A 12,124-nucleotide genomic window follows, 5' to 3' on the forward strand; every position below is an offset into this window, starting at 1 on the left:
CTGCTGCTATGACCACCAAAAAATCTAATGGTATTGCTGAAATCAACAAACCATTAAAAAAATTACACATGAAATTATCTTTGAAGGTATACCCCTTAATGATCAATTTCAAGTTGCTATAATTGTTGACAAACTGCCTCCTTCTTGGAAAGATTTTAAAAATGGTTTGAGGCACAAAACAAAAGAATTTTCTATGGAAAGTCTGATTACTCGCCTCCGTATTAAGTAGGAAGCCCGAAAACAAGACCTAAAAGAAAAAGTGATAATTGTTTCAAATAACACCAAAAAATCCACTGTTGTTTTGAAACCCGTTCAAAAAAAAAAAAAAAAAGAATCAGAACCGCAAACCAAACAGAAACCACAATACTCGAGTTAATCTGAATTGGAACCTTCAAAGGAACCAAAATAGGCTGCACAAAAAACCACCCAGAAATGATGCTGCTTTCCTCTGTTTTAATTATGGAAAACCAGGTCAAATGTGCAAGAACAGGCCAAACACTAGTCCTAGTGTTAACCTGACTGAAGAACAACAAAATTTTGTTGAAATGATTTCGGATATCAACTTAATAGGTGGAGCAGATGGGTGGTGGGTAAACATTGGTGCCTCTCGTCATGTTTGCTATGATAGAAGTATGTTTAAAACATACACTCATGTGACTGAAGATACGAAAGTGATGTTGGGTGATTCCCACACCACTATTGTTGCTGAGATTGGTAATGTGGAATTGAACTTCACATCTGGAAAAACTTTAACTTTGAAGGATGTGATGCATACTCAAAAAATGAGAAATTTTTTATTTTCGGGCTATCTTCTCAACAAGGCTGGGTTCACATAGACTATAGGGGCATATTTATTTACTTTAACTAAGAATAATGTGTTTGTAGGAAAGGGTTATGCAACTGAAGGCATGTTTAAGTTGAATGTTGAAATTAATAAAGTGAATTGTTCTGTTTATACCTTGTGTACATTTAATGTTTGACATGCTCGTTTTTGTCATGTAATTGAGCGTATTAAGAAGATGAGTAACTTAGGGTTAATTTTAAAATTAAATTTAAACGAGTTTATGAAATGTGATTATTGTAGCCAAGCAAAAATCACAAAACACCTCATAAATCTGTTGTTAGAAATTTTGAACCTCTAGAGTTAATTCATTCCGATATATGTGAATTAGATGAGAAATTGACCAGAAATGATAAACGTTATTTTATAACTTTTACTGATGACTTTACTTTTATTTATTTGATGAAAAATAAAAGTGAAGCTATTGATATGTTTAAGTTGTTCATTGTTGAAATAAAAAGTCAATATGGTTCTAGCATGTTTATTGATTTTATCAAATCACATTTTATTGATTGGTTACTATGTGGTAAATAGGGTTCTTAAGTCAAAAAGTAAAATCTCTCCTTATGAGATTTTGAAAACTAAAACACCCAATCTGTATTTTAGAACTTGGGATTGTTTGGCTTATGTTATGATTTCTGACCTTAAGAGAGTCAAACTTGATAGTAGGGCATATGAATATGTGTTTATTGGTATGCTATGAATAGTAAAGCATATAGGTTATATGATTTGAATGGACATGCTATTTTGGAATCAAATGATGCTGATTTTTATAAAGATAGATTTCCTTTTAAATTAAGAAATAGTGGGGATGCATCATCTAGTAACATGCATGTTGTTAGACCTATAGTGCATAAGGAGAGTGAGGAATCTGAACTTAGGAAAAGTAAGAGACCTAGAGTCTCTAAAGATTTTGGCACTAACTTTTATGCATTCACAGTAGAGGAGGATCCACTTACTCTTCAAGAAGCCTTAACCTCCTTATATGTTAATTTATGGCAAGAAGCCATCAATGATGAAATGGACTTACTAGAGTCAAACAAACCTTGGCACTTAGTAGACTTACCACCAGGTTACAAACCAATAGGTTGTAAATGGATCCTAAAAAAGAAACTGAAACCTGATGGTTCAGTTGATAAGTATAAGGCTCGCCTTGTAGCTAAAGGCTTTAGACAAAGAGAAAATGTAGATTTCTTTGACACATATTCACTCGTTACTAGAATTACATCAACTCGTGTTTTGATTGCTATCTAGTTAGTCTTTATGATTCACCATAATATGTATTGTATATTTCTAATCCTATAATAACTCCTGTATTTATCATTATAAATAGAAGACTTCACGCCTAATCCTAATTAAGGGAATTCATTATATTTCTATACTTCTCTCTCTATCTCCACTATATCTATATTCTCATTGTATATCTATTATACATTCAACATTTGGAAGTAATAATCAAGGAAAACACACCATTTATGCGTCTGCCTCATGTGAACCTTGCAACACATTTAAAAATAATATGTGGGTTCACAGATTGTATACTCGTGTTGGTTGTTAAAACTCTCATAATATTGTATAATTGGGTAAATTACACCTATGGCCACTGAACTATACTCATTTTTATATTGTAGCCACTGAACTTCAATTCTTCCCGGTATGACCATTGAACTTTACACTTTATTACACCGGTAGCCACTATGACCGTTGACCAGCATTTGTAATCTTTGACTCTCATTTTTTACCTGTTATCCCTCTCTCTTTTCCCTTTCTAAAATTAAAATACCTATTTTACCCTTCATTCTCCATCTTCTATTCCTTTCGCTCCTTTTAACTCTCCTTTCTCTCTCTAACACCATTAACATGGATAAAGAGATTAATTAAAACCTTAATTAAGCTGTTATTAATTAAGGGCAAGAAATTAATTAAGACCTTAATTAATCAGAAATTAGGAAGAGATAATTATTAATTCTTGATGGGGAGAAAATAGCAAAGAAAGATGAGAAGGGAAGAAAATCTGAGAAAAGTGTTAAGGCCTCGTGTTTATATCACTCATATCTCAATCTTATCCGACGTTGTTTTGTCAAGTTCAGGAATATTTCAATGGATCAATAGATCATCGGTGGAATATTCTTCCGGCAGTGGTGATCCAGAATTGGAAGAGACGTCATGATGAATTCAATTAAATAAATTATTAGATAGAATACTAAATTAATTAATTAAAACAGTTTAAGTGCTGAAATTAAAAAAATTAATATTTAAACATGAATCGTGTAGGGCCATAGAGTCTCCACTCTTGGGGAGATGAAATTTGAAACCAGTTCAGAGTCTCCCAAGGTTAAAGGGAGTGAAAGAAAGTGAAGACGGAGGAAGAAGGGTAAAATGAGTATTTTAATTTTAGAAGGGCACCGGTGTAACAAAGTGTAAAGTTTAATGGTCATACCGGGAAGAATTGAAGTTTAGTGGCCACAATGTAAAAATGGGTATAGTTCAGTGGCCATGGGTGTAATTTACCTTCGTATAATTTGTTCAAGATTAGACCCTCAAACCTTAAGTACGGGCTCCGCCTGGTGAGGACGAGTACCATAAAATGCAAATGGAATTTTTTCCCGAATACTTATCCATTTTGAATTGGAGATATTGAAGCTATGACTGATCATGGATTTTGGAGATTCTTGAATAAGATCGAATGCCCGAATAAAAAGATCAAAAATTGGATTGAATTATTGATTTTATTTTGAGGACCGAACCGAATTGTACTATGGACTTTTTTTAAATAATTATACCACTGACTTAAATAGATATAATTCTAAAGATTTTTAAATTCCTGATATTATTGGGTAAATATGTTGGAGATTCTGAAACCGGGCCGAATATCCGAAAAAAAGATCTAGAACTGGATTGAACTGTTGATTTTTTCTTTAGAACCGAACCAAATTATACCGTTAACTTTATTAGATACAATTCTAGAGATTTTCAAATCTATGAATTTTACCGAATCTTTTTTGCTCCTAATTGAAGCAGCCCCCTCCTTAGAGAAAACAATTCCTTCTTTTAAAGAAATCCAAATATGACATGCAAATGGGCATGATGGCCGAACGATTACCCTAGACTCCATAAGCCCCTTAATAGTGTACTTAAGAATTGGTTTCTTGGTAGGTTAGCCCACCTTCAAGCCGGATACTCTTACTCTCTTGGGGTTGAGCCCACTTTGGATTCAGCTTATCTTGAATTGTGTTTCTGCTTCGGCTATGAATGTTCTGTGGAATGGGGAAAAACTCCCTGGGTTCACCCCGTCAAGAGGCTTGAGACAAGGTTAGCCCACCTTCAAGCCGGATACTCTTACTCTCTTGGGGTTGAGCCCGCTTTGGATTCAGCTTATCTTGAATTGTGTTTCTGCTTCGGCTATGAATGTTCTGTGGAATGGGGAAAAACTCCCTGGGTTCACCCCGTCAAGAGGCTTGAGACAAGGTGACCCCCTTTCCCCATATTTGTTTGTCTTGTGCTTGGAGAGACTCAGCCATATGATTGAGGACGCTGTTTCTAGTAAGCAGTGGAAACCGATGAGCATTCCTAGGGGCGGACCGCGAGTTTTCCACGTCTTCTTTGCGGATGACATTGTCCTGTTGGCTGATGCCAGTATCCGCCAGGCCCATGTTATCACTAATATTTTGGATTGGTTTTGTAGTGCTCCGGGACAGAAGGTTAGCTTGAATAAATCCCGCGTTTTCTTCTCTTTGAATGTTTTGGAGGATGACAAGCGTGCTATCTGTGGCATTCTAGGATTTGCGAGTACCACTGAGTTAGGGAAGTATTTGGGGATGCCGCTGGTCCACTCTCGTGTGACTAAGGAGACGGATCAACTTGTTGTTGATCGGGTTCATAATAGACTTACAGGGTGGAAGTCTAAATGTTTGTCGTTGGCGGGTCGAGCCACTTTAATTCTGTCCGTCACTTCCTCTATACCTAGTTATGCTATGCAAACTGCTTTACTGCCGATGAGCATCTGTCGACGGATTGATCGCTGTAATCGAGCGTTTTTATGGGGTTTGGTTGAAGGCCACCGGAAAATTCACCATGTTGCCTGGGCTAATGTATGTAGACCAAAGCTTCTTGGAGGCTTGGGCTTGCGTGAAACGCGGCCGTTTAATCTCGCCTTTCTCGCTAAGCTTGGATGGAAGATGTTAACTAGTAATACTAGGCCTTGGGTTGCCATTTGCAAAGCTAAATATGTGAAAAGGAGGCAAGGCCTGAGTATGTTTGCAGCAAAGAGTACTCATTCCTCAACCTAGAAGGCCATTGTGGAGGGCGCTGCTGTTTTACACCTTGGGGTGGGGAAGCTTGTTCATAACGGGTTATCAACTTCTTTTTGGAAAGACCGTTGGTGCAGGCCTAATATCCTTATGCAAAACGCGGTAACGAAGATCCCTAATAACATCAAAGAAGCTCGAATGGCTGATTTTTGGAAGAATAATGGGGGGTGGGGGTGGGACTGGTCTGCTTTCTCTAATTATGTCCCACATTCTATGATCTTCCAAATTGCGTCGGTTATGGTTTTTGCAGATACTAGTGAGCGGGACAGCTGGTTTTGGACGGAAACGCCGTCGGGATGCTACTCGATGGCATCGTGTCATAAATTGTTAAGAAAGGATGAGTTACTGAGGGCTGATAAAGTCTGGCAGCTTATCTGGAAGTGCAAAGTCTAGGAACGGATTCAGGTTTTCCTATGGTTGCTTGCTCACGATAGAATTTTGTGTAATGCGCAACGCCGGAAGAGGCATCTTACCGACGATGCCTCTTGTCCTTTTTGCGGCGCCGAGGAGACGAATCTCCATCTTCTCCGGGACTGTGCAGCGGCGAAGAATCTCTGGCTCCATTTTCTTCCACCGTCCATTCGGCCTCTCTTCTTTGGTTCGACAGTGTTAGACTGGGTCCGTGGTAATTTGGGAGGTGCTGAGTCCGTGTATGATATTCATTGGCCAGTTTTGTTTAGCGTTTGTGTTTGGTGGCTGTGGAAAAGGCGCAATGCCATGGTTTTTGATGGTGAGCAGGGTAATGGTGATTTGACCATTCTTATTTGGGATAAAGCTGTTGAAGTCGGTAAGGCCTTTGAGTTCTCAAATCACTTCAATCCTCAAGCCATGCGCACAGTTTGGATCAGTTGGCTTCTGCTTTTGACAGACTGGGTTAAGATGAATACCGATGGTGCGTGCAAAGGCAACCCAGGTTTTGCTTCGGCTGCTGGGGTTCTTCGTGATTCTACAGGCCAATGGTTACATGGTTTTGCTGTGAATATTGGAATTTGTACGGTAACTCTTGCAGAACTCTGGGGAGCGTACTATGGCTTGATACATGCTTGGGAGAGAGGATACATGAGAGTTATCATGGAGTTTGATTCTTTAACGATTGTGCGCTTTTTGACTAGTAATTTGGATTATTGTCATCCCTATTATTGGCTTTTTCGGCATTGCTATGAGTTTCGGGATAGGCATTGGGAGATTCATTTTATTCATACCTATCGGGAGGGTAATCGTGCCGCTGACTGGATGGCGAATTTCGCAGGGACTCTTGATTTAGGTCATCACGAGTGTGGTGTGCCTCCTGCAGGCCTCCGGGATATTCTTTTTGATGATTGTGTTGGTACTATGCTGAGTCGGGAGATTCGGTTGTAGGTCCTTTGGTTTCTCCGGGCTCTTAGCCCTCTTGTTCCAACAAAAAAAAAGCCCACCTTCAAGCCAGCGGGTCTAGGCCTCTCCAGCTGTCGGGACCACTTTGATCCCGGGTAGTTTTGACCTCCTGTCTCGATTTTTTTTATCGAGTATTGAATTAGCCCTCCCAAAATGGTCTATACGTGTTAGACTTGTCCAAAATTCAAAATTTCTAATTTTTGTTGGGCATGTTAGGCATCTCTAAATCCAAATTTCTAATTTTTTTTAGCTTGTTAGGTCTCCCTAAATCCAAATTTCTAGTTTTTTTTACCTGTTAGGTAATCCAAATTATTAATTTTTTTTGCCTGGTAGGCCTTGTGAAATCAAATTTTTAATTTTTTTTACATGTTCAGCCATCCCTGAATCCAATTTTTTTAACATGTTAGAACTATTAAATGAAATCTAGCTTAATTTTAAAAAATTGTACATGAATACTTAAAAGTTGGTTCTTGACCATTCAAATTATAATATATATATATATATATATATATATATATATATATATATATATATATATAATTGAGCAAATTCGATCTAGATTTTTATTTTTATTTTTACAAATAATACTCGTATAAAATCAACCCCAACTGAATAATCCTGTATTTACCACTAGATAAAGTGTCTTTAATTTTGAAGGTTGGACCATGCAAATTGGTACCCGTTTTTCATCTCTGACCTAAACTAAAGTACCCACTACCACTATATTTTTCAAATTTTGGATGCCTCACTCACCACACCGTAATTAAAACGAATGCACTAATAGAAAGAATCACCTAAACATGTCAATAACTTAAATTCAAATCATCCAATTAGCCTCCACTAATTACTGATTTCCAGAATTTGACCGGCAACATACACTGCAAACATGGCAAGTCATACCCCAATATGCAAATCAAAAGCAAAATTAAATCCCAAATCCTATTTCCTTATCTACCATTTTCTAATATCAGAAACATGCATGTGCTGTGAGACTGAATGATCTTACCAAAAACGAAAAACCAAAATTAAAAACGGACTGAATCAATTGAAAATAAGGAACCTGATTTGGCAATTCCTTCAATTCAAATTCCTCCGATGATGACGACTTCTAATTCCACACGCCTTCTCCCTTTATATATGTATTCACAGATTTCTCAATTGCACCACTTCAAAACAATGGATTCCTCTGTAATCTCACCGACTCTGCTTTTATCTTTTCTAATTTCTGCATCTCTGTTGATTTCTCTTTCCGATTCTCTGGTCTGCACTTCACAGAAATTCAAAGCTAATAAAGTTTTCTCAAATTGCACTGATCTTCCTTACCTCAAGTCCTTCCTCCATTTCACCTACAATTCCACCAATTCCTCCCTCTCCATCGGATTTATCTCGCCGCCGGCGAAACCAGAGGGCTGGGTGGCTTGGGCGATCAATCCTACAGGCACTGGCATGATTGGATCTCAAGCATTGATCGCATTTCAATCAAACGGTTCGCTGATTGTCAATACGTACAATGTTAGCATGTTTCCACAGCAATCCAAACTCTCGTTCGATGTTTGGGATCTGAGTACGGAGAGCGACGGCAAAAATTTTGCGATATTTGCGACGGTGAAGGTGCCGGAGGGGGCGACGACGGTGAATCAGGTCTGGCAGGTGGGGCCATCTGTGAGTAAAGGTGTGCCGGACAAGCATGAAATGGGGGAGGCGAATAAAAAATCTGTAGGAGTGTTGAAGTTAATTGCCGGTGGCGGTGCTGCTGCTCCTGCTCCTGCTCCCACGGCGGTACCGGCGCCGGCCCACGGGCCATCCAGTGATAAGAAGTCCGGGGTTTGTAGAATCGGGAAATCGAATTTGCTATCTGTGCTAGGGTTATTGGTTAGTTTGTTTTGGTTCATATAGTTTCAGCTACACAAAACTATTCTGCTATATTGTTAAAAAAAAAACTATTATGCTATTCAAGTAGAATTTCTAATATACTCTGTTTTTCTTTGATAAATAAGTTAATTTCAAAACAAATTTAAATTAAACTTATTAGATTTAAATCTTATAATTATAAGATTTTAATAAACCCAATAAGTGATTAAATTAATTTTAGTTGTAAAAACTTTAAGATAATTTTAATCCGCACCATATATATTATGCTTAAAGTATTTTATTTTTACATACATGCATGTAAATTTTTTCTAGGAATGATAACGGAAAAGTATCCGTGGGTATTGTCAATCTCAATCTCAAACCTTTACTCATTTATTCATTTCCTTGATATGTTCTATTGCTTTAATGAGTATACTTCATGAAACTCATTTTCGTTTCATTTAAATTGCAGGTATCCGTAGGTACTATTACCCGTTAAAAATCAATATATAAAACAAAAAAATTTACAAATCTAAACAAAGAGTAAATTTAAAAAATTACCCATAAATAATTCATCCATAAAAATTCCAAATTCTAAATTACTCTAATTATCAAGAAATTGAAATACATCAAAAATAAATAGTTTATTTTGATAATATCCACTTTTCTTTCCTTTGATACCTTTACCAATCTTAAAAAGAATAAAATATACAAATTTGTAACCCTAACTCTAAATTTTATTACCTCGTATATAATAGCCATTCAAATTATCTTAGTACACCAAAAAAACAGACAAAAGAAGATCAAATTAAAAGAAAAAGAAGAGACATACTTTCTCTAATTACGCTTAGCAGCTTTATGGAACTTGCGTTTCTTTCTAGATAGAGGTAGAGACAAGTAAGAGATAATTTTGAGAGTGATGGTATGGTGGTGGCTGTTGTTGAAGAGTAAGAATGATTTTTGGGTTTTCATTATATATATAATGAAATTAATAATAACCAGATCATGTATATTAAGTATATATGTTTCAACTTTTATCAATAAAAATTAATATGTTTTATATAAGATTCGAAACCATAACTTATTTAGGTTTCATTCATATAATTTAACCATTAAGTTAATTCGTTTTTATTGATAAAGGTTGAAAAATATATAACTTAATATACAATATTTGGTTATTATCAATTTCATTATATATATAAACAAACATGAATTTTCACATTCATCTTAATAAGCAAGTGAATTTGCTCATTCACTGTTAGATATAGACTTATTAAATCTAAGCCTCATGATGCTTTGAATTTTTACCTTAGGATTCTAATAAGCGTAGATCTAACGACGAATGAGCAAATTCTACATGCTTATTAAGGTGCATGTGATCAAGACTGACAAACAAAATCTTAAATCATTTTTACTCTTCAGCAGCCACCGCCATCACTCTCAAAATTCTCCCTTACTTTTTTTTGGTAATAAAATTCTCCCTTACTTGTCTCTATCTCTGTCTGGCTAGCAAACGGGGAATAAACAGGATGAGATGAAATGTAAGTCCCGTGAAGCTGTTAAGCGTAGTTGGAGAAAGTTTGTCTCTTCTTGTCCTTTTAATTTGATTTTCTTTTGTTTGTTTGTTGGTGTATTGAGATAATTTGAATAGATGTTATGAAAAGATGAGGTGATAAAATTTAGAGTTAAGGTTACTAATTTGTGTATTTTATTCTCGTGAAGGTTGATAAAGGTGGACCTCAAATGAAATAATGTTAAAATGATCAAAATGAATTATTTAGTTTTAGTGTATTTTAATTTTTTGGTAATTGAAGTTTTTTTTTGAAAAAATAATTGGAGTAGTTTAGAATTTTAGAATTTGTAATATTGTTAAATTTATTATTTGTAATATTTTTTGTTTTAGGTATTGAATTTGAACGGGTAAGGGTATCCGCTAGTACCCATAATTTAAATAGGACATGAATGAGGTTTATGAAGTATACATGGTAGGGTAATGAGACGAGTACAAGTAATAAAAAATAAATGGGTAAGAGTTTGGAACTAACACTATCTGCGGGTACCATACCTGTTGCCATCCCTAAATATAATCTGCTCGTAACAAAAATGGGTCGGATATAGGTTACATGAGTAATTACAATTATACCCTAACCACAATCCATCTTATTATAAAGAGGAGCTAAGTAGCCTCCTTCGTCCTCCCTTCTCACATATAGAAAATGATTCAACAATTAATAAGTTACCTATTATGTTAGTTTATCTTGCACGTCATTCAAATATAGGAAACTTATGTTTACACCTTGATACAAACGAAAGCTTATCTGTCCCAATGACTTTGCATAATAAGGTCAATATGATGAACTTGGTCAAGATGAATGCTATTAATTTGTTAATAATATTAACGCACTTTATTTGTTAGTTGAGTTGGTGCGGACTTTTGATTTAAAACTTTGAGTTAGTTTATTAAAGTTGCTATTATTGTTTATGTGTTTTCTTAATATGGTTCATTATTTGTAATGTATTGTTTAAGAATAATTAATTACATAAACTTTAACAATACACTTGCAATACATTACGAGACAAATCATATTCCATAACTTGGTTCTCTATTCATAAATGTCTAGCTAGCTAGGTCGAACATTAAAGTGTAAATGGTAATTTGAGCCTCATTTGATCTCATTTTATATGCAACCTATATGTAACCAATAAAGTTTTTCCATTAGATTTCAATTTGAAAATGAGACCAAATCATACTCAAATTACCATTTACACTCTAGTTTGATCTAACTAGCTAGTTATGTATGCATAGAGAACTAAATTATATGATATAAATCGTCTCATAACATATTATGAGGGTGTTGTTAAGTATTGACTTTGGGCTTGTTATTCAATGCTTACTAATTCCATCCATAAATGGGATTAAAGTTTATGTAATTAATTATTTTTAAACAAAAATTACAGATAGTAAACCATATTAATAACATATATAAGCAATAATAACAACTCTAAGAAACTAACTTAAAGTTTCTAAAGCAAAATTCTACAACAACCAAGCTAACTAATAAATTTCGTTAATATTATTAACTAATTAATGTCAGTTATTCTGACAGAGATCAACATATTGACCTTATTATGTAAACCCATCGGGATCCAGATAAACTCTTGTTTGTACCAAGGTGCAAACATAAGTTTTTTTTTATATATTTGAATGATATGCAAAACATGTTATTGTAAGTTGTTACTCACATCAATAAGACATTGATTACTTGCCAGTGGAAATAAGGAGTAAGCAATGTTTAAGGCTGGTTTAATCACTGGCTGGATGACAAAACTGCTTATCTAAATCATAATACACTTTTGTGAAGGAAAATAGGCAAACGTTTGGCAGCGGAAATATAAAAATTTTAACCTTTTTCCATTAACCCAAGATCCGTTAATCGTTATTTCATATAAAGAGGGATAGAAGGAAATACCTTTTGATGTTCTATCTACCGTTGCAATCGAAGTGCCCACAACTCTTACTTCGAGTTCCCAAACACAAGACAAAAACACAATTCAAAACCAAGTTAGAATTCAACCGTATGAAAGCAATCAAGAATAGATTGCCTCTAATTAATCAACACAAGATCAAGGAATAGAGAAAGAGATTAATAATCAATTGAAACGGAAGGAAGCGGTGAATGATCTCGTCCTCAACAAGGGGGTCGAAAATTCTTCTATTCGATAGACTATAGCTTGACCGAAATTTACA

At 35.3% G+C, this 12,124-nt stretch overlaps 1 protein-coding gene across 1 annotated transcript; it reads left to right on the forward strand.

The window, feature by feature from the left end:
- The first annotated feature begins 7,532 nt into the window (after positions 1-7,532).
- On the forward strand, positions 7,533-8,549 carry LOC136229480 (auxin-induced in root cultures protein 12-like). The gene has a single exon (XM_066018313.1). It carries the CDS (start codon positions 7,621-7,623, stop codon positions 8,419-8,421), a length of 801 nt encoding a protein of 266 aa, XP_065874385.1. The 5' UTR covers positions 7,533-7,620; the 3' UTR covers positions 8,422-8,549.
- The last annotated feature ends 3,575 nt before the right edge of the window (positions 8,550-12,124 follow it).

The sequence above is a fragment of the Euphorbia lathyris genome, chromosome 5, assembly GCF_963576675.1.
Source record: "Euphorbia lathyris chromosome 5, ddEupLath1.1, whole genome shotgun sequence".
NCBI lineage: Eukaryota > Viridiplantae > Streptophyta > Magnoliopsida > Malpighiales > Euphorbiaceae > Euphorbia > Euphorbia lathyris.

Coding starts and splice junctions, on each gene's coding strand:
- LOC136229480 (XM_066018313.1), top strand. CDS start 7,621: ATGATGACGACTTCTAATTCCACACGCCTTCTCCCTTTATATATGTAT.